General features: G+C 45.3%; 1 protein-coding gene across 1 annotated transcript in view; it reads left to right on the forward strand.

Annotated features, from left to right (window-relative positions):
- The first annotated feature begins 9,988 nt into the window (after positions 1–9,988).
- TMTC2 (transmembrane O-mannosyltransferase targeting cadherins 2) overlaps positions 9,989–23,855 on the forward strand; it is a 274,892-nt gene continuing 261,025 nt past the window's right edge. Inside the window, 1 exon segment of the mRNA XM_068401614.1 lies at positions 9,989–10,113. Within this exon segment, the coding sequence (XP_068257715.1) occupies positions 10,031–10,113 (83 nt within the window). The 5' untranslated portion in view covers positions 9,989–10,030.

A 23,855-nucleotide genomic window follows, 5' to 3' on the forward strand; every position in this document is an offset into this window, starting at 1 on the left:
GGGAACAGGCCCCAACCACAGCTGCCTGCAGCTGGAGGACCCTGAGCTCAGCATCTCGGGAAGCCCACTCTATCGCTGTGCTCCTTTTTCTTTTCCATCACGTCCTCTGCTATGTGCATGTTTTTGTCTACCCATTGCCAAACTTTGAGCATCAGAAAACTTATAAACTCAAACTAAACCATTTGGCTTAAAAAGCTGCAATAAAAGTGATCACTGGAGAATATGAATCAGATAAATGTGTCTTTTTGTCAAGAGCTTATTTTTTCTACTGAAAAATAATCTATTATTCCATATGTTTTGACACTGAAGGTTTGCTTTTAGAATGGACGTTATAGAGACTATCAGAAATTTTCTCCGAAGCCTAGTTCAAATATAAGCAAAAATAAGACATTTCCTTTTTTTTTGTGTAAATAGTGTTACAACAGTTTCCCCACACAGTGTATGGCGAGGGTGGAAAGAGATACATTTACAAACATCCTATATGTGAGACATTCAGCCAGCCCAATTGTGTCTTTGTGCCAAAGCAATGCTGACTTAAGTGGACTAAGGTGTTCACAAAATCAGGCTCATGACTCAGTTCCTTTTTGCTGGTAAAGCTCTGGGTTACTATCAACATTTTTGGAGTCTTGTTTGGTGGCTCTTTTGCCTGGCTGGTGCTGCTCTGTGGCCCTGGGGCAGGCCTTATCTGGCAGTATCCATGACTAACTTTTGTCAGGACTCTTTCAAAGTTAAAGAGAATTTTTTATATAAGGAGGGTTGGAATTGCAGCTAAAGAAAATTTTCTTATCTGATTTCAGCTGTGACCAGGGGGAAAAAAAGTACTTTGCGGGTTGTTTGTGGGTTATTTGTACACATAAAGATTGTGTCACAGGAACGTTTCAGCCAACTACCATCTGCTGCTTCTAATGGAAACTATCCAAATCAGCCCAAATTAGGCAAGTTGCTGAGACCAAACCGGATGAAGAATGAAGAATTTGCAGTAATTTAAATGTTCAAAATGGCATTCTAAACCAGGTGGTTTTCTCCAAAGCCCCCTGCTAAAATATGCCGCAATATACAACAGTGCAGTGTTGAGGATGAGCCCAGAGAAAGAGGGATAACTCCCAGATAATGGAAAAGGCAGTTTCCTGGAAACAGTTGAAATATGCTCTATGCTTTGGATGGATCTATATGTTGTGGGTGCTGGGAATGGGGTGGAGAGCCAGGAATCACTCAGGGATATGTATTTCAGCAGTGGACTGGTGAGAAATACTAGGCCAGAACAGGGGTATTAGAGCCTTTAATAACACAAGACAACAAAGCAGACGTGGGAACCCACCCCTTGCAAACAGCACTTCGCATGTGCATGTGATTAATAGCTGTGGTGAAGGGTTATTGAATAACAGCCTGATGCCAAATGGATATCAATGGGATCAAACCATGCGTTTGGCAGATATAGGAAAGAGTATTCATTGTTGTACACCGAATAAAGGAGAGCACGCAACAACTCCCTGAACCCCTGGTAGAGCTCTGGCATTTGGACAAGAATCTGGCTGTAACCTTGTACAACAAGGACCACGCATGTACACATGTGCACACAATTACATGGCATGAATGTAACAAGAGAAAATTGAATATAAAATATTACAGAAAGCCAATAATTCTGGTTTATATCTTTCTTTCTCCTTGAGGCAGAAAAGAACCTGGCTATTTTAAAATCTGGGATCTATTTACATAGCCAAATGTAATGCTCTTTCTTGTGCAAAATAGGGTAGGAAGGAATTTAAAATGTCAACATTCCCTAGACCTGTTTATCTCTTTTGATGCTTCCCTCTGTATTAAATATTAAGGAATAGACACTAGATGATAGAAACTGTGACAGTTCTGCTGAAGCTATGACAAGTTATTCCAGCTGCAAATATGATCCAAAATCTCTGACAATGAACCTACACCAGAAAATATGGTTTTAACCACATGGTAGCTGGCATTTGGGAAAATTCTTTTGTTGACAGAGCAGGTTGCATCTTTCACTTGTTAGCAGATTCAGGAAATGAAATGAAAGCTTTAACACAGAAAGCTGGTATTTTCCATGAGATATATTCAGCAGGATATTTTTGTTTTCCAAAAATTCTTAATGGAAATGGAAAGCACAACATTGTTTTTTACCAACCTTATCTATAAATTATAATGAAAAACAATCTCACAATGCTAAATTCTCCTAAAGGTCACTAGACACTGATTAAAGTCCAAGTTTGCTGTTACCAGTGCACAAAGACCTTGGTATAAATGGGCCAGTTTGGTGATGGTAAAGTTTATGGGAGCTGGAGCTAGGTATATTTTCCCAAGCAAACAAAGTAAGCAAACATTACTAGAAAAAAACTAAGGGAAGATTAAATAAATTAGAATGCTGCTGTTTGGCAAAACACAGGGAATTCTCTCCCCTGTGCCAATGTACATGGGAGAAAAAAGTGCCTGAGTAGGGTCTCCAAAGAATTTTATTTTTGGTGTGTACATTGGAGGTTATAACCTTCACTTCATTGGATCCTATGGCACACACCAATGTAACTGGAATTCAGCACCTATATGTAATAGCTTGTAGCCAACCAATTCACTCACTGATCACAGGAAATATGCAGTTCTATGTCTATCTGTTTGTGTGACATAGCAGTGGAGAAATCTGGGTCACCTGCATATCCCGAGTCACTGCAGTCAGTTAAAAGCTGCAAATACTCCACTGAACTGTTTAAACTTCTGCTACAAACCTTGTGTACAAAAAAACCTCTCAAACAGTTCATGTTTTGTGTTTTTCCATACTTGCAAATAAAAGAAGCAATTGCCTTAGCTCTAAATCAAAGCAGCAAAGTCTTTAATCCACTAAAAAAGTAGTAATATCTTTAATCCACTAAAAATTAAATGTAATGTTACTTTATTGCTGGCATGTGTTCATTATGTTTTAAAGTATGGAGACAGAGGCCATCTGAGATTTCCACGCAGGATTTCATGTACACAGAGAAGGTATTTATCAAACTGAGCAAGCAGAGGAGAAGAAACAATTTAGTTCCTGCTAATTTAGTTGCTGATTCTTCTTCATTGTTCATTAAGAACCTCAAACTCCTTGACTATCCTCTCTGGACTTGTCTACATTACAGTACAAAACGTCATTTAGTTCCAATAGTATTATTATGAAAAATCAAACTGACTCTGTTTAGAGAGATTCAAAGGTTTATTCCTTATAATAATTTTCCCTTGTTTATTTAACTCTTGAGAATTGTGCTTGTGCTGGTGCTAGATATGTTTCGGTAATGTTGACATGTTCTCTTGAAAGGAGAGTAATCATGGTTTTCCTGGCTTTACTTCATGCTTATACAGCAGGAAGCCAAGATTGTACTGAAGTAAAGAAGTAAATTAAGTTATTCCATAGAAAATCTGCAGGGATTGAGGTGGAAATTACACTTGCATCTTTGGCTGGTTTTGCTCTGCCGTGGGACGAAGGTCTGATGTTGCTGCCATAGAGACGTATCATTTTTTGTCCAATTTTCACAGCCTATATCCCAGGTTGTACATTTGAAGGACAAATGAAGTAGAAGTAGACAGATCTAGACTAAAATTAAACTGTCTTTCAACATCTGCATCACAGGGGAAATGTCAGTACCCTGAAAAGTAGAGGACTGATGGACAGCACGATGACTCACTTCTTTCTATGGGAAGGAAGATGACAAGAAACAGATTTTCAGCTGTTGATGAAGCTTTTCCATCTACTGGGCAATACATCTGCCAAGAAATGATGAGAGGCAGGATATGATATACCACTCACACTCCCTATCCTCCACCTGCACAAAATCCAGGCTGTACACCACAGACTTCTTAGTTATGTTGCAGGCATCCATCTGTCAAGAAGGACTTTTCTCAGAATTGATGTCTTAGGCCAAATTAATCCCTGAGATAATTCCATTGTGTTTTGTCTAAGGAAATATCAATTATTGTGAACGGAAGGATGATCCCATGATGAAAGCAAATGAACAAATGACTGGGAGTCATGGCTGCGATCTCAGATAGATTCCTCTTCTGCTATAGAGTTCCCATATGATCTGGATAAATGGACACAAACGCCAGCTGCCTCAATTTCCACCTGTGTAAAATGAGATTATTTTTAATTTACTTCCAGAGCCATTTTTTTTAAGGTTGTGTACTTCTTTGAGCTGTTTTGATAAAAGGAACTACAAAAAAAGAAAACTGGTATCTTGATATTTTTATAAAGTATGAAAAAACAAACAGAAAAGAGGCTCATGTTCTGGGAGATGACAAGTTGACATATCTACAATTAGTAAGTTTACACTGTCAACTTACTCTGAACAAGAAGGATTAAAAACTCTTTTTGATCTCACTTTGAGCTATCTCAAAGGACAAGGGAGATAAACATGTAAAGCAGGCTAGGATTAGTCTAGAATGGAGTAACATTAAGAAAATCATCCTTGAAACATCAGAAGAGAATGAAAACTACCTTTTGCTATGCCATTGCTTTTACTTCAAGCAGTAATGAGCATACCACCAGAAATCAGTAAATGAGTCAACAGTAACCTGCAGCAAATTAATTGACAATTGGTACAGTATGGAAAACTGGAGCATCCTTCCGAGATGTGAGATGCATCGTTGTTTCCTGCTGCACATGATCAAAGAAAACACACTTAGTCATTTTAGTAGATATTCCTAAATGGGAAGGCTCAGGCATCTGAAGACGGAATTGGCAGAGGACAACAAGTCTAGTATGGAGACACCTGGAGTACTGGGTAGGAAAAAAATCCCAGTTTTCCCATTAAATGTCTGGAGTTTTTTAATCACAGGGGAGCAGAACCTAATCTGACCATTTTCTTCTTGACTATAACAGGACATTAAACCAAAAACTTCACAAAAATGGTGGAGATATATGTTAGATCTCATTCAAGAATTTAGCTGCAAGGAACTACACCCTTTTCCTTATGATCAGTGAACATGTTTTGGAGGTAGGTGACTAAAGTTTGCTTTCATAAAAATAATCAGCTAGGAGGGAGCTCCCTTAGCCCTCATGACAAATGTTTTATGATTTAATGGCCTTTCTTTAACAGAGCTGTCAGGGTTCACAATCTGCCCTTTTCTTCCTGATTTGGAGTAGCCGTCTGATTCCAGATTGCACGAACACTACATGAATGTCCTAATTGCCAATGTAGAAGCAATTACTGTTGCACACAATGCATAAATGAATATTGTATTAAAATGGAACAGTTTGGATGGGAAAGTGTCCTGTCACAGACTGCCCGATGTTGGCACAGCAACTTCAGAGTTATGACATTACAGCTGAAATCCATTAGGCAAAGATACCTCGTGTCTCCTGTGTCCTTGGTTGAGGCTCCAGTTGAAAGAGAATCATCTGTCTGGTGTTTTGCACAGTCCTGTCTCATGTCTCACAGGCACTGAGAGGCAAAAAAAAGGCTTGTTTTGATAACTGTGATACAGCTTCAGGATATGCTAAAGCTTTAAGCAGCACGACAGTGTCTTTTTTTTTAGGTGGTTCTGAAAGCATCAAGTGACAATCTAGATGCATAAGGAACTTGTAACTGTGTAGAATTAGGTACTTTAAAATTTCAGGTTGTCTGATGTCAGCTGAACACAAAAACCACACTGGCACTACATCTAAGGCATAGAAGAATTCTCTCAAGAACGACATATCCAAGTCCCTTCACGGATTTATGTTTTAGTCCTAAAATTTTCCATAAAATGTGTTATGATTTTTAATCACAGCCATTTGGAGTAGTCATCTTCCTTGAGATACGCTCACCTGTGAGTTACACAAAAGCTCTTGCAAGTTATGTGCATATCAGAAACTTCACTGTAACTATCTTTTTTCTTCCTAGAGAGAGTCTGCATAATTAGATTAGGTCAAACAAAAAAATGCATTGGTTTTCTCCCCCTCTGTCTCTCTCCAGCTCTGCAGCAATACTCTAGCTCCACTGACTGATCTAAAGTAGGAACTGGTGCCTCCTGGAAACGTACTTCCTTAGGAAATGTGTTCAGTTAAAATCTCTTCCAAGTACTGATGCAAGTCCTGCATGTGCTTGTTTTTTTCTGCATGTGTTTAGTTTTTACGGTCCTATTTCATGCAGATTTCCATGAGATTTCACAGTTTTGCAGTTGCAACTTATTTTTACTTTGGTTGTCATTGCTGATGTTATTATTGTCATAGCACTAGCAAAAGAGAAAAAAAAGGCATTTCTTAGAGAAAGCAGAAATGCTGGTCTCTTTGAGAATTAATATGATCTTGTCAGCATGACAAGAAAACAACAGCTTAGATCCTAGTCCACAAAATCAAACAACTTTACCTCTATGAATCAGTGAGTAATTCTGAAGGAGGCACTTGGCTAAAACTTTCTTCTCTACCCTACTTTCTCTACTTTTGATAAAGTAAGGTCACTTGTTCATGTAAGTATTCAACTAACTTGATTTCCTTCCTTAGATAACACCAGTTTATGCTGGACCGCTAACAACAGCAACAGTGTGGGTGTTTTAAAAATGCACCACAGTTTATATTTCTGAGGCTCATTAAGTCACATCTTTGGATGTAATTTAGGTTGTTCAAAATCATGCACAATATTTTATGACATTTATTTGGTGGTATCTGAGCATAAGAATTGGCAAAAAATTAATAAATCCCACTTGATTTTTCCTATAGTAACATTTAATATCCAGTTAACCTCATTCTAATAAAAAATCCCAGCAGCTTTCAGGGGGTTAGCCTTTCTCTTCTGAGATGCTTTGAGGAAGTTGGCACAAATATTTTCTACAAGCGCCAGCAAATGAACCCAGTGTATAGAAATTGAAGTGTCTAATCTAATCTATTGAGGGATCTGCACCACATGCATTACCCTGACATTTAAGGTCTCATAGTCAGTGACCGGTTAACCAAATCTGTCACTGTGACAGACATGTATTTCTACATGCTGTACCACAACTTAATCTTTCAGTCACAGTTTAGATGAAGTATATTGTAGCAGAGTGGCTCAGAGTCTATAATGTCTTTAATGAAGGAATTTCCAGATTGGTATTAAAACAGATCACTTTTGATTGCCATATTTGCAATAAAGCATGTGAATTTGTCTACTAAGCTATACACAATAGATCAGCTGAGTGCGTAATGCCAGTTATCTTTACAATTGCTGTTATTATTATGTGTGGTTACAACCCTCCACCTCTTTCCTTTTCTCTGATACCAGAGTCTGTGACAACGACTTTCTGGAAGCGAAGGTTATTTTGGAAATGGCTGCTTAGTGACACATCTGAACTTCTAAATTACCCCTTTTGATACCTTGTGATTACTGTATGTCACACTGTAAAACTGCTATGAGTCAGAATGTTAACTGACATCTCTGGATCATATAGTAAAATATAATGTTTTTCATAACTCCAGTGCATTTATTACTTTTAACTAACTGAGAAACAGAAGGAAGTCCTCTAGCACACTTTGATTTCTACCCTCTTGTTTTCTTCTGCAGGGTTTGCTTAACAAGGCCAATAATTTTTACATTGAACTTGTCTCCAGCTTTCTGCACTGGCTCTTTCCACCTGCTGCCCCCAGCTTGGCCTGGCGTGCAGGGTCCCAGAGCTGACAGGCAAGGCGGTACATGCAGTGTTGCTATCCATTTCTTTCTACAAAACAGGTTTCTCCATCAGAGAGAGCTCTTGCCATTGGGAGGACGCTTATCCTTTGTTTATACAGAGAAATGTTTCTGCAAGTTGCAGACTTTGTAGACTTGTGAGCCTACACTTGCACAGGCTGGTGGAGCCCTAATGCTACCTCCAGCCACCCTGGAGCACTGGGCACTTCCAGCCGAGCAGGCACTTTTCTGCACAGTCTACACATTTAATCCCACCCTTTCTTGACATTTGGTTTTATTAGCCAGAATCAGGCTTTGTTAAACTTTTTCCTTGGAGGATTTGTTTTGTTTCTAAAGCTTTTCTGCCAGCCCTCATCTACCGCAGTCAGTAGTCCTGCCTCTTTGAAGAAAAAATCCGTATGCTTTTGATGGAGAACAAGAGACTTCTGCCACCGTGACTCAGTAGCAATCACCCTGCTATTTATGCAGAGTTTATTAGGGTGTTCCAGAGAAGGAACTGTGCGAACCTAATGCGTAAGCTCAGCAATCCCACTGCAACAAGAAGGACTAAGTCATGATGATTGGGATCTTGGCAGTAGGTCCAGAAATGCATTGAGAATCGGCGTTCAAAAGTAGGGATCACAGTTCTTCTGACAAAGCATACCAACCCTTTAAAATCTAGGTTATTGTGTTCTGTGCTTCAGGCTGAAAAGCTTAATGCCAGATCAATGTGATCTGCTAATGGCTTCAATAAGGCCCCTCAAAGCTTTAATATTCTGAACAAAATCCACCCTCCCCCCATGTCTGCAATTACTGCCACTGATGGTGATAACACACCCCCTGAATCTAACTAAAAGCAGCTGAGATGTTTGTGACACTTGGGGCAGACTTCACAGGAGCACTTTAAGCATTGCTTGAAAGAGGTCTTAATGAACTTAATATATTTTGAGGCTGCAAAGAACAGCATTAAATAATCACATAGGGGAGACAGAAAATTTGTTAAAAGCTCCCCAATTTATTAGACACAGCTTGATGTACAGACTCCCATTCTTCTGGGACAGCATGATGTGCCACTTGATGGAAATCATGGGGAAACAGTTATATAAAGGGCTGTCTAGCAGAAAAAGGAGGCAACATCTTGAAAATTCTCTTAAAAAAGGAAACAATCAGCTTGATGGACTCAAACCCTTTCTGTAACTTCATGCCTCTATATCCCTTGAATTATTGAAGATGGATTGAGTGCGTTATTTCCCACAGCTGTGTTTCCTGCCCGGGCCATTTATTTGTCCCACTCACACTGCATGGCTCAGGCTGTGCCCACCTCACCCCTTGCAGGCAGCACCCCATTGCGAGGCTGCCCCGAGCGAGCCCTGGTTTGTGGTGCTCTTTGCCTTGGGGTGTGTTTGTTTCCAGCCCTCCTCTGCCAGGTTTCAGTGGTTTACTTTGGTTTTGCTTAACTGGAAGCTGAGCGAAGAGCTCCCTGTGGATGTCCACTCTGACAGCGAGGGGAATACCGGGCTCGGGGCAAGTGGGGGCATGAAGGCCCCTGTTCCGGCACCCCACCCCCAATGGTACGGGACCCCTCTTTCCTACTGATGAGTTTCCATCTGACCTATGCTGGGGGGGGGGGGGGGGGTGTAAAAAGAAGAAAAGGGGGGGAAAAGGGAACAGGAGAGAAGGAAAAGAAAGATAGGAAAGGGAAGAAAAGAGGAACATCCCCTTTTAAAAGAAAGAAAAAGAAACTAAAAATAACGACAGAAAGAAGAAGGAAAGAAAGAGGTCAGAAAGAAAAAAGAGAGGAAAAAGGAAAACGGAAAAAGGAAAAAGGGAAAAGGGAAAAGGGAAAAGAAGAACAACCCTGAAAAAGAACGTTGTGCCAAGCTAGCGGCAGCAGCGGGGCGCGCCCTGCCCAGCGCACGAACCAGCCGGTGCGGGCGCGGGTGCGGTGCCGGCGCAGCGCCGCCCGGGCGCGGGAGGGGCGGCCGGGGAGTGGGGGGGGCGGGGCGGGGGCGCGGGGCGGGGCGGGCACGGGGCGGGCCCGCACGCAGGCGCGGTGGGAGCCCGCGGCGCCCCACGCGGGCGCTCCCAGAGCCTCGGCGGCGGCGCCCGGCTCGGCAGCGAGGGGGGCGCGGGCAGGGGCCGGAGCGGCGGCGGCAGCAGCAGCGCTGAAGGAGGAGGGCGGCAGCCGCCGCGCCCTGCCCCGCCCCGCCCCGCTCAGCCGCGCTCTCTTCGCCCTGCTGCCATGGGGTAGGGGGTGGCGGCGGAGGCGCGGGGGGGACGCCGTCAGGCTGTGGCCGCCGGCGGAGCGCGGAGCGGCGCGCCGCGGTGCCGGGGGGCGTGACGGGCAGCCGCGGCGGGGCTGGCGCGGGAGGCCGGGCAGAGGGGGCTGCCCCGGTGCGAGCGCGGCGGCGGCGGCAGGCGGAGAGATGATCGCGGAGTTGTTGAGCAGCGCCCTGGGGCTCGCCCTGTACCTCAACACCCTGGGCGCCGACTTCTGCTACGATGACAGGTAGGGCGGGGAGCGGCGGGGCCGGGCGGGCGGGGGCTGCCCACCTGCCGGGAGCGGGGCGGTGGCCGCCCACCTCGTGGTGCCCGGGGCGGCGCGGGAGGGTCCCGGCCGCCCCTCGGCTCCGGGTGGCCGCGGCGACGCCCGCCGCTCCCGGGGCTTTGACAGCTCCCAAGCGGGCTCGCTCCCCTCCAGCCCTTCTCAGTGGTAAGGGACCCGCTGCTTCATCTTCGCTTGTCCTGGGCTGATCCCACATGCGCGGTGTCACCGGGCGGCGGGGTGCCCGGCCGCCTCCCGGCCCCCCGCTCCGCCGGACCGACCCCGCGCGGGAAGTTGCCGCGCGCTGTCGGGCTGCTCCGGGCGGCCGCGGGGACTGGAGCCCCGCCGACGGGACTGGGCTGGGCTCCCTACCTGCTCCCTACCTTGAGAAGCTGCTGAAAGGCGCTGTTAGCAGTCGGGGAAAATTCCAATTTGCGCCTTTTCCGGTGACTTAATCTGTTCACAATTAAAACGGATGCATAATTAAAACGTATTAGGGAGAACAGCACGCCTGGCTGAACTTATTAACCGTCCTGGGGTGTTTCATGCTCCGTTGGAATTAAACCATCCAAAAAGCGAGCACGGATTGACTTTGACAGCTTCTCAGCAGCCTCTATCCTCTGTGGCGAGCGACCGTCACCCCCGGGCGCGGGCGGGCCGGCGCCCGCGGCTGCCGAGGCAGCGCGGTTTGATCCCTCCGGGGTGGGTGGCAGCGACCGGCCCTCCCGGCCGCATGAGTGTGTGTGTGTGTGTGTGTGTGTGAATGGTGGGTCCCAGCTTCGTGGCTCAGGTTCACGGTATCAGCGAACTCCCCGAGCAGCTGTCAAGCAGGGTTAGTGCCTTGGAGGGGGTTTGTGCGAGAGGAGGAACTCGAGGAAACGCGGTGGGGTGGGATGAGGGATGCGCCTGAGCGGAGAAGTGTTGCTGGATGAGCTGAACTTCCCGGCGCGCTGATGGGATGTGAAAGGGCCAGTTATGTCTTTGATTAGGCACTTACCTTGGGAAATAACCTGCCTGTCCTGGAGTCAATTAGTTACTAAACTTGGAATTTTCCTCCCTTAAGCTGTATTACGGTGCACCTGCTGTGTTTAAGGATCTGTCACCACTTCCAGTATACGCCCCCCCCCCGCCTCCATTTTCAAGGGTTGCTACTTTTAAACCTGATATACTCGAAGTAAATGCCAAGTGTTAGCCCTGGTCCAGGTCTCCGGCTGGGAACAGTGTCGGCCGCAGAATGTTCAGGCTTCAGTCCTTCAGGTCATTTACATGCACTTGAAGCCTTGTGAAGCAGTTAGGTGTTTTTAGGTTTCCGCGAGCCTTCCGGTTATCTACAGTGATTTTTCTTAAACCTGTTTTAACATTTCAAAACTTCATTCATGGACAGCAAAAGAAAAAAAAATCTGCTGTTATTCTGAAATGCAAAGTCTGAATTGGATCAATAGCAAGTAGTGAATATTTTGACACACCGACACTATTTTAAACCTGCTTGTTGTAGTTAAGAACTGCAGGAGTTGTGGAATATATATGTAACCCTAAGTAGCATATCTTGCAGTATTTAGGCAAAATTGGTTTGTTTTAAGGACATGCTCATAAGCCTGTCCTGCAGGCCGGTTCAAATTGCCTAGGCATAGAAAGCAATTTGAAGTACTACCTGGTGTGACTGATGTGGAGGTCAGGGTTACTCTTGATCTTGCCTGAGTGTGCTTTAATGCAGTTAGAAAATAGTGATACTGGAGTGTCATCTTGGAAAAGGTGGAAAAGTTAATCACACCCTGTCTTTGCTAGTAGTAATCCCAGGCTATTTAAAAGGTGTTCTAAAATACTGCTTTGTTTGTGTTTACCTCCTAACTAAATAAAGTACTTCTCATCACTGTAGCTATGATTTAGACATTCACTGGAGTGCTCCAAAAGCCAGTTAATGGCGTTTCTGTACGCAGGGTCATCTAATTTGGATGTTTTTCAACTGCAGCACTAGAAGGGGCAAGGCAGAAATGGCTGTTGCATGCTAGTAATTGTTGAACTAGAAAGGGTTATCTATTCACAGAGGCAGGCTCTCAGACCCAAAGTATTCTTTTAACTGTAATCACAGAATCTTGCTGCCCCGCAGGAGCCGGCTTGAAACGTAACACTAGAAAAGGAGGTCGATGCTGGAGCTGCAGGACACGGCCCTCCATGTGGGAGATGGATCATGCTACTAACTTTAAGTGAATCAAGATTGTGCATTTAAGCTGGGAACCTGCAATGTTTTGTTTCAGGAGAGCAAGATATTGCCATAGCTTTTTCTACTTCTCTTGCCATTATATTGAAATTACATCAGACTGTTCTTTTTTTAATGTAGTGATCAAGCTTACTATATAAAGGGTGTCTGTAATTGCTTTCTGTATTTTTTTTATGTAGGTTGGGTAAGATTAAGTGGCATCGTAAAAACTTATAGCAAAATCAATTTCCCAATGGTAAAACTTAATATTTTAGCAGCAGCCCGGCACCAAACCAAAGACTGTATGGACAGTGATATAACATACTTGCTTGTAATCTGGGCTTTATGACTCTATATCAAAGGATTCAATATTTTATTTCCCTCCCTTCACCCAGTTAAAGTGAAATTGAATGAATTTAAAGCCTGAGGAAGTTGAGTAAGCAAATGTATGCATTCTTACTTTTCATCATTAGTCTGCCTAACTTGTTGTTTCTTTCAGGCTAGACAGAGATGTGGCATGCATATAATCAGTGCAAACATGTGATCTTTTTGATCAATTGACTTATTGATTACTTTGAATGAAAGTGACAGCCTCTAAACCCAAGAGCCAGTGTAAAGAAGAAACACTGCTTTATTTTTTTTTTTAATGTAGACCTAGAAAACACAAGCTTTTGCCACCATCTTCCCTGCTACTGTAATTCTCACTGACAGCTGTGATATTTCCTAGTTACATGTGTAGATTATTAGGGGGAAATTCTCCTCCGCAACTCAAAGCCTCCTTGTCCATCTAGGAAAAAATAAATATTTTTTTTCCCTCTTTTTACTTATTTGTTTTGTTTGAAGTTGGATGGATGCAGCATGCACTAAACCAAAAGAAGAGGTGAATGCGGGAAGAGGGGGGGGAATATTTAGATGTGGGTCTAATGCCATAGTGAGCTCACATTGCTTGTTAAAAGTTTATTTATTGCTGTACAAAATCATCTTGGAACTGATAAAGAGGGGTAAGGAGAAATGCAATTTCCATTCCTGCGGGTGTATTGAAGGTCTTGCTTGTTGCACTGTGTAAAATCCAGCTTCTTGCCAGATTGAGGGTGTAACCTCTGCACATGCAGTTCATGTTTCATGCTAATATCTACCAGTATTAGAGGAGGGAAACCCATTGCTGCAATTAGGCTTACACATCCGTGTAATTATTTTTTCCTGCCATATAAGCCCCGTCAAAAGTAGGCAATTTGACCTGTAGGTGCCTTGCATTGAAGCTGTAGTCCTTCATGTGACCTGTGCTAAATAAGACAGGTCATTGTCAGTTTATAGGCGGGGTGTGGAAGATTTAGTGCTCTGTGTATCTGAGGTCATGCATTGCTACAGCAAACACGTCAAAAGCAACTCATCCATTGAGGTGTTCCTTTCTTCTCCCAAATGTCAGAAGAAAGGCATATTTTAAGGAGAGTATTAGTAGGAAACTTTAACCTTGAGTGATGTATTTCCTCTGTGGCACATTGACAGAACTGGTGCTCTGGAAAAAACGTACAGATTTTTCTATCTTCGTGTAGGATTCTTCCGCGAGATTTGGTAGCACTGACCAACTTTCTCTAGCTTGTGCTGAATTTTATTTAGCAGGCCTGAATGGAACAGCCTTGCCGATGGTAGAAGATATCAAACAGCCTTGTTTCAAAGTCACAGGGCAATATTGCCAACTGCGTTGGAGAAATCCTGATAAATGCCTTCACCCTGTAGTGTCAGACTTGCATAATTTTAAAAATAGGCCAAGCCCATCCACATTCAACAGTACCTCTGTTGGGTCTGCCACATGAGATTTAATCTAGCAAGTGACCCAAATACGTGCACTAGAAGAACAAGTATAAGTACACTGGGGAAAATTGCTTGCCATCTGTCTCCTTGTTGTGTGTGTATATTTGATTATTAATTTACATCTGTGATTTTTATGGCCCCTTTTTGTCATCTGCTCTCAATTTTTCAGCTCCAAGTGCACCTCTCCAGTAGCTCCAGTTTGCAGGTGGCCACAATCTTCTGAATTCCAGCAGTGAGACTGGGGAAAAGTGGGCAGAAGGGGCTTGTACGCTTTCTCTGTAGTGTTTTCCCTTTTGTCCCTCCTGTTGCATCTTCTGCTTGCTAATTTCAAAGCACCGTAAGGATAATTTGTAAATGAAACAGGGACGTTGATAAGGAACAATGTAACCCAGAGAAGATGCCTGAGTAACCAAGGCTATGTAGTTTTCAGGTACTATAGCTGAGTATCAACCAAGCGAACCAGTAACTGGTTATCTAATGTGATGAATCTGGCATGATAATATTCTATTAATATGATACCAGTTCCATTTTTAAATGCTGAACATCATCTGAAAATATATTTGGCTTTTGATTTAAAAAGCTTTTCTGCATAAAAATTTGTGTTGAATGAAACACTTTGATCAAAATGTGAAATCTTAGTTTCATCAAAATAGTGGAGGTTTTTTTTTGCAGCGGAGATGCTGTAGTGTAGAGGTCTTTGGAAGCAAAAGAAGAAATTATGTCCCCGCAGGCTTTATTTTATGATTCTTGTTGCATATATAACACGTAAACCGAGTCACTTCTGGTAGCTGGTTCAGAGGATAAATTCATGACTGTTAGCAGATGGAGAGTCTCCCTGAGTCACTGACGGGATGCGCCTCATCTGCAGGAAGTTCCTCCAGCACACAATGGAGTTACAAATTCAAACGATCCACTTTCTCCAGCATCTCCCATATGTATTCCAGCTGCACTTCTGAATCCTTTAAGTTTGCCAGAGTGAAAGTTGCTCAAAAGGCTCAGAAGTCTCTCATCTCAATTTGTTAACCATCTGATAGCTGCAAGAGTGCTGAATTAGAGCTCCTTTGCCTCCCTCATCTGGAAGTTTGCCCTTCCCTCATTGTTGTCTGCTAGGATTTTTTTTTTTCTTCTTTCCTGTGAAGTTGACTGAAGCAGACTTTGCTGTTTGTTTATGGAATTTCTTTCTTTAGCTGAAATATTTGATGCTGAAGCTGTAGATGCAAGCCTGCTGGCAACCTGTGGTGAAAGTTAATCCAAATATACAGTTGGGGAAACAGACTAAATCTGAACAGAGAGATGCTTATTCTTACTGTTACTTATGTAAAAGTGAATCTGTTCATTGAGCCAATGTTTTAGGTTAGATTTCTTAGTTTTTATTTCTAAATATTTTATAGGCTTTACACAGCTTTTGGGTTAACAGTTTGTTTTTTTTTTTTTTTAAAAGAAATCTTTTTAAACTGTCCATTTTCCTCAGTGTTTTTAATCCCCAATTTTTGTCTGAAATGGTTGTTTGAAAGATGGAAGCATTTTATCTGGAGACCCAAACCTTAGGCTGAAAGTTCTTTATTCTCTGACACTTTGGCCCTCAGGTTTTTAGATTAATTTTGGAATTTCTCTTGATTGCGGAAGCCTATTGTTGGCCTTTGAGGCTTGGCAACCTTTGAACTCCCTGTGCTTTCCTGCTTGGGGTGACTGATCATATAAACTCTCCTTATCTTCCTTTGAAGTGGGAGCTTGTTCTGTGAGCAGGTTATTTAAGTCAGGATGGCAGCAGGTTTTCATTTCACTTCTTCTAGAGCAGGTTCTTAGGTTGTATTCCTGCAATCTCAGGATAGTACTCTGGACTTGAAGTATTTGTGTTACTGCTTGCACAGGCGGTCCCTCCCCAGGAAGAGGGAGAAGGTGTAAATCCTGTAATTTCTTTCCCAGTTTCACCCTCTGCAGAACTCCATACTAAACCATTTTCCCTTAAGGCCAGCCCGTTGCTGAATGAAACTTGAAGAGACAGAGGAAATTGTTTTTTGGAATTGCACCCTAAATATTACTTAACATGTTGACTCTATTGTGGGCTTGCTACGTCAGGACACTTGAAATATCTGGCGGACCTGTGAATGGCTCATAACGGGCATCTCCAAAGACAGCAGTGTGCACTTTGGATCCGTCTTCGGAGGATGCTTCAGCCTAGCAGAGAGTTGCTGTTTTTCACACACAGAATCACACAGAATCAACCAGGTTGGAAGAGACCTCAGGGATCATCGAGTCCAACCGTTGCCCTGACACCACCCTGTCAACTAGACCATGGCACTAAGTGCCATGTCCAGTCTTCTCTTAAACACATCCAGAGATGGTGACTCCACCACCTCCCTGGGCAGCACATTCCAATGTCTAATAACCCTTTCTGTAAAGAAATTCTTCCTGATGTCCAACCTGAACCTCCCCTGGCGAAGCCTGAGGCTGTGTCCTCTTGTCCTATCGCTAGTTTCCCGGGAGAAGAGGCCGACTCCCACTTCACTACAACCTCCCTTCAGGTAGTTGTAGACTGCAATAAGGTCACCTCTGAGCCTCCTCTTCTCCAGGCTAAACAACCCTAGCTCCCTCAGCCGTTCCTCGTAGGTCAGACCCTCCAGACCCTTCACCAGCTTGGTCGCCCTCCTCTGGACTCGCTCCAACACCTCAACATCTTTCTTGAAGTGCGGGGCCCAGAACTGGACACAGTACTCAAGATGCGGCCTCACCAGTGCTGAGTAGAGAGGGACGATCACTTCCCTAGACCGGCTGGCTACACTATTCCTAATAGAGGCCAGGATGCCATTGGCCTTCTTGGCCACCTGGGCACACTGCTGGCTCATGTTTAGCCGGCTGTCGATCAGCACCCCCAGGTCTCTTTCCACCGGGCCGCTTTCTAACCACTCTTCCCCCAGCCTGTAGAGCTGCATGGGGTTGTTGTGGCCGAAGTGCAAGACCTGGCACTTGTTCTTGTTGAACCTCATGCCGTTGGTCTTGGCCTATCTATCTAAACTGTCCAAATCCCTCTGTAGGGCCTTCCTACCCTCCAGCAGATTGACACTCCCACCCAGCTTGGTGTCATCTGCAAATTTACTGAGGGTGCACTCAATCCCTATGTCTAGATCATCTATAAAGATATTGAACAGCACCGGACCCAGAACTGAGCCCTGGGGAACACCGCTAGTGACTGGCCGCCAGTTGGACTTTGCCCCATTCACCACCACTCTCTGGGCTCGGCCATCCAGCCAGTTTTTAACCCATTTAAGAGTCCACCCATCCAAGGCCCTGGGCAGCCAGTTTGTCCAGGAGGATGCTGTGGGAGACAGTGTCGAATGCCTCACTGAAGTCTAGATAGACTACATCCACAGCCCTGCCCTCATCTACTAAGCGGGTCACTTTGTCATAGAAGGAGACCAGGTTGGTCGAGCAGGACCTGCCTTTCATGAATCCATGTTGGCTGGTCCCGATGCCCCGATTGTCCTGCATGTGCTGTGTAATGGCATTCAGGATGATCTGTTCCATCACCTTGCCTGGCACCGAGGTCAGGCTGACAGGCCTATAGTTCCCTGGATCGTCCTTCCGACCCTTCTTGTAGATGGGCGTTACATTTGCTAATTTCCAGTCAGCTGGAACTTCTCCAGTTAACCAGGACTGCCGGTAGATAATCGAGAGTGGTTTGGCAAGTTCATTTGCCAGTTCCTTCATTACTCTGGGGTGAATCCCATCCGGGCCCATAGCCTTGTGGGTGTCCAACTGGCACAGCAGGTCACTAACCGTCTCCTCTTGGATCGTGGGAGGTTCACACAGCCCCCCGTCCCTAACTTCAGGCTCTGGTGGCTGAGTCTCCTGAGGACAACCGTTCTTGACATTAAAGACCAAGGCAAAGAAGGCATTGAGCACCTCTGCCTTTTCCTCATCCCCTGACACTATACTACTCTCCTCATTCAGCAAGTGGTGGAGGCTCTCCTTGATCCTCCTTTTGCTGTTGATGTATTTGTAAAAGCTTTTTTTGTTATCTTTGACTGTAGCAGCCAAATCAAGCTCTAATTGAGCTTTGGCCCTTCTAATCTTCTCCCTACATGACCTGGCCACGTCCCTATAGACCTCCCAAGTTACCCGACCCTTCTTCCAGAGCAAGTAGGCTCTCTTTTTTTCCTTAAGTTCTAGTCTAAGTTCTCTGTTTAACCAGGCCGGTCTTTTTCCTCGACGGCTTGCCTTCCTACAGACTGGGACAGCCTGCTCCTGAATATTTAGCAATTCTCTTTTGAAGCATGTCCAGCCTTCCTGGACTCCTTTGCCCTCCAGGACCGAGTCCCTTGGGAATTCCGAAGGACCGATTGCCAGGGGACTCGGTCCACCAGCCTCTTAAACAGGCTAAAGTCAGCCCGCCAAGAAATCTAAGGCAGAAGTTCTACTCTTGCCCCTCCTTACTTCCCCCACTATCGAAAACTCTAACATTTCGTGGTCGCTACTCCCAAGACGGCCACCAACCCTCACATCTCCCACTAGGTCCTTCTCTGTTCACAAACAACAGGTCAAGCAGGGCCCCTCCTCTAGTGGGCTCATTTACCACTTGCATGAGAAGTTGTCCTCCACACATTCGAGGAACCTCCTAGATTGCTTCCTCTGTGCCATGTTGTATTTCCAGCAGGACATCTGGCAAGTTGAAGTCGCCCTACGAGTACAAGGGCCGGCGACCGGGGCGGCTTCTGACAGCCGCTTGTAAAACGCCTCGTCCTGCCTGCTCATCCTGGTTGGGTGGTCTATAACAGACTCCCACCGTAACGTCCGCCCTGCTGCCTTCCCCCTGATCTTCACCCATAACATTCAACCTTGTCATCCTCACCATCTTCCTCAATTTCGACACAGTCCAAGCACTCCCTAACATACAGCGCTACCCCACCGCCTCTCCTGCTTCGCCTGTCCCTCTTAAAGAGCTTATAGCCATCCATAGTTGCACTCCAGTCATGAGAGTCATCCCACCACGTTTCTGTGATGGCAACCACATAATAACCTTCCTGCTGTACAGTGGCTTCTAGCTCTTCCTGTTTGTTGCCCATACTGTGTGCATTGGTGTAAACGCACTTCAGCTGGGCTAGCGGCCTTGCCCCCGACACAGGCCTGTCACCCCTAGGTTCATTTGTGGTTGCCCTGGTCTTATCCCCCTCCCCCACCGAACTTAGTTTAAAGACCTTTTAACAAGCCCTGCCAACTTCTGGGCCATACCCTTTTCCCTTCTGACTCAGCTGTTTCCCCATCACATCATAAGCAGGCCCAGTGCCATGAAAGCCTCCCCATGGTCAACAAACCCAAAATCCCACCTACGGCACCAGTCTCTTAGCCACATACTAATCTGTTGTACTTTCATAGTCTTTTCCCTATTTTCACCAAATACCAAAGGAATTGAAGAGAATATCACCTGTGCACCTACCCCCTTTACCAAACGCCCCAGGGCCCTGAAGTCCCTTTTGATTGCCCTGGGACTTCTCTCTTCAATCTCTTCCCTACCCACCTGGAATACTAATAGTGGGTAGTAGTCAGAGGGCCTCACCAGTTGAGGAATCCTCCTGGCAACATCCTTTACCCGAGCCCCAGGGAGGCAGCAGACTTCCCTGTGAGTCGGGTCTGGCCTGCATATGGGGCCCTCCATTCCCCTTAGCAGGGAGTCGCCTATAACAATTACTTTTCTTTTCTCCTTTTTGGAGCTGGTTGCAACCCTCTTACTTTGTTGCTTCTGTTCATGTAGTCCCGTAGAGGGTCTTTCACCTTGATTCGTGTCTTCCCGACACTCAGGAAGACGCTCAGGCTCCAGCGCCTCATACCTACTCTGCAGGGGGACGTGGGGAGGGAAGGAAGGTCGGGATGGGATTTGCCTGCCACCCCGAGCAGGGACCTGTCTCCATTCCCCCCCATCCCCTAGGTCTCCTCCTGTTCCTTGTGGAGGAGGAAGAGGATCCTCTGCTACCCGGGGAGCATTAGGCCCGTCCGTTTTCCCCAGGACAGGCAGGGAACAGCACTGCCTGCCATCCTCTTCCTGGGATGCTCTTGTACTCCTTAACCTTTCCACCTCCTCCTTGAGCTGGGCCACCAAGGAGATCAGGTCGTCGACCTGTTCGCACCTCACACAGGTGAGGTCTCTGTTACCCTCGAGTGCCAGGGCCAGGCTCTGGCACTCCCTGCAGCCTGCCACCTGCAACCTCCGCATACTTTCCGCGGCAGGTCTGTTTGGGTTGCCATGTCTTTTCTGGCACCCGCAAGGGACTTAGGGCCCCGCCGAGTGGAAACCCTATCTTCCTGCCCGGCCTACTCTGCTCGCCCGCCCTGCCTTCGAGAACTGCTGCGCAAACTGCCACGCCCCTGGGGCTGTGCCCTTCCCCCCACCCCGGGACACACACAGTCACTGCTGACTCACCCAGTCACTGTTGACTCCCCCTCTCCCCTCTGGGCAGCGGACTAGTCCCTGTCCTCACCAGAGGCTCTTTTATCACCGATCACAGGGGGTGGTGCTACGCCCCCTCCTCTCCTGATTCGTTTTGCCGGGAACTTCTGGGTCCAGGTGGGTCTCGGGCTGCTGCTCGGGGGGGCCCGGAGCACGGAAACCGCACGGAAACCGCTCGCCCGCTACGGCCCGATCTCTCCCTGCACTCACCTCAGTCGCTGCCGCCGCTGCCGCTGCTGCCACTGCTGCCGCTGTTGCCGACTGGCAGTATACAATATATGACAGCTTATTGTAAAACAAAGAAACATGCTGGATCACTGGGGCAGCAGCTAAGGATCAAATAATCTGTCACTCTCTATTTCACTTCAAGGAAAAAGAAAACCAGTAAATCAGGACTGTTTGGAGCTGATGAAACTTGGCCACCCAGCCTTCGTAGCTGGGGATGGCTAGTCGATGTGCTCTTATGCTCTGGCCACCCCAGCCATTCCTGGCTGTGTTAAGCTTCAAGAGGGGCAAAAAAGTAAAAGTGGCTTCCTTGAATACTAATCCTTGTGTTCCCTAGGACACTGTGAATTACTCTGTTAGCCTTCGTTGTCCTACTGGCTTCATGAGGAGATTTTTCAAGAATAGTGGAGGTTTCAATTGGAGGTAAATAATGCTCATTTACTGTCTTCATATCCCTTCGTTCCTTCGTTTCCTTCATCTTTTAATTGCTCTTTGTTTTATTGGAAATATTGTGCTTTCAGCATAAGCTGTTTTGTTTTTTATCTCTTAATTCTTTGATACTTTTTTTTTTTCCAGTGGCTTATTCAAATGGCCCATATTCATGCTTCAAAAACTGTTAAAAATCAGGGTAACCTCTAAAAACACCTATATACCATCACTATAGTAAATAGAATAGCAGAGTTTGTTGTATATGCCTAAAACTTGAAACCAAGCCTTTTTTGGCATCAGTCTTCCAGCAGAGAGCTGGACATGCTTCCCGTTAGTCTGCCACAAAGGCTCCTTAATTTATTTGTGGTGGTCACTGTTGATTGCCTCAGAGCACTTCGTTCTCTCCAGGAGTGAAGCACATTGGCCTCAGCAGCGCTGCCGGTCCCAGCTGGCCCAGGAAGTCAGAGACTGACAGGTAATTGAATGAGGATTTTCCACATGATGGTACAGACCATTACTGCTAGATGACTGGACTGATCTGTGGCATCGCCCATTATTCACTGACCTGTCAGTAGACCAAAAAAACCTCACCCTGACCTCTGACCTGTGGTTCAAGGGAGGACAGGATTTTCTGAATTTAGCATCCTGTTTCCAGGATGGGTTTTTCTAAAGTTGGCATTACTCTAGGCTGTTTTGCTAATGAGAGGATTGTGTGATTTTAGCTCCTATGGTTTTAGTCAGCTAGTCCAGTATTAGTTCAGAAGAACAACACAGTAATTGGTAGCAGAACTATCGCAGTAAAGTCTCTGCCAGTGCCTAGATGCTATTTTCATGCAGCTTGGTAATTTGCGTACTTAAATCCTAAAAAAGGACTTGAACTCTTGAAACAGGGTCACGATTCGGTGACCAAAATTGTCATGGAAACAAACCCACTCAGCAGCAGTCTGAACCATTCCTAGATCTCTGTCCTGTCTTCCCTTTGCACCCCCATGGCTTTTTGCATATAATAATTAATAACTAGTGCTGGGCCCAGGAACCAGGCTCCAGCGTGCCTTTCTCCTAACCACTCACTTCCCATCATCGCTGTAGAACAACCTGCACCCTATGCTTAGGGAAACCAGTCTCTGAACCCTCTGAAGTCCCTAAATAAAAGATAGATACACTGCAAGTGTTTATCTGCCGTCCCAGCTTAGACATAGCATTTTATTTTTGTACTTAGGGTTTCCGCTTGCTTGGCTACCTGCTCTGAGTAAGTGCAACTTTAGTTTTTCTGAGAATTTTCTCTCCCTCTGATGCAGGGGAACGTGGCTCGGAGTTGGATGGCTCTCTATGAGTCAGATACTTCCCTTTAGGAGGCAGTGGCTGGCTGATAAGTGCGTAGGCTCCCAGCATCATGGTGCATCAGGAGTGCCTTTAGAGCATCCAGCCTCCAGCTTCTGTGTGGGAATGTTTTGCAGTTGATGCTGTTTAAAATAGCTCTTAGGTTTCTCTCAGTAACCGTTGAAGCTGGTAATGGTTATTTACTTTGGTATTAAAAAAAACCCAGCATGTACAAGTTGCAGTGTATGAGTAAAGCACTAAGAAATACTCTTCCACTGAAAATAGTCTCCTTAAGCTGATGTTTGAAGTGGTTTCAAGTGATGGAATTGCTTAGTGGGGGGGGAAAAAAAGCAAGGCAGTAGATGTTGTCCATTATAAATATCTTCAAGAATTAACACTGGTACCAGGAAAATAAACCTGTCTGTACATGGGTGTCAGCCAGGCCCCTTATTGTGGAGTAGCACAGTTAAAACCAAGCCCCAAAATACACCCAACCAGCACCAAACTGTTTGGTTTTATCAAAGAGCCCCTTGATATGACTTCATCCAGATTCTAATAGGAGATGAAAGACTTCATGAGGACCCAAGCACCTGTGTAAAAAAAGGATTGCTGTGCAGAAGTTGCCTCTAAAAGGTAGGCAGAGGTGGTCTGTACCTGTCATCATTTAAGGTCTAAATATTCAGTGTGTGTCTGGTCTCTGTTTTGGACCCATGTGTCTTGCGGTGATTCCTGTGCCTGCCTTCCAGCCTGGGGTGTTTCTCTGAGGTGTGTTTTTAGGCCCATTCAGAAGTTCAAGCTGCTGTAAGTGAGGACGTGAGTTGTCCAATTGAATTGAAGTTCTTTATGTATTCATGTTTATACATTTGACAGGCTTTTAGTAGTCAGTTTGAAATGAAATATGTGGTTCAGAGGATTACAAAGTAATAGGTTAACATCTTGGAGGCAGCATGAGGAGAGCTAGAAATCCTAATCCAGAATAATTTTATTTTCTGCAAATAGCTGATTTGTTCCACGTCTCTAACATGAAACCTTGAAGTGGGAGTTCATTCCAAAAATCAGCCACTTCTGGGACTTTGGTGTCTTGAGTCTTGTGTGTGTGTGGTTTGGTTCCATCATTTTCAGAGTGTGTTTTTGATGGCAGGCCTTTGAGAGGCCACAGGAGGATCTCGCTGACCAATGTGCAAAGCAGCACATTAAGTGATAGACTTCAAAGTCTGCTTTTTGAAGCACACGGTGCCTGTGCCTTTATAGGCTGTTCAGTACTGTGTCGTTTCTTTTCCA

The sequence above is a fragment of the Nyctibius grandis genome, chromosome 5 (assembly GCF_013368605.1).
Source record: "Nyctibius grandis isolate bNycGra1 chromosome 5, bNycGra1.pri, whole genome shotgun sequence".
Taxonomy (NCBI): Eukaryota; Metazoa; Chordata; class Aves; order Nyctibiiformes; family Nyctibiidae; genus Nyctibius; species Nyctibius grandis.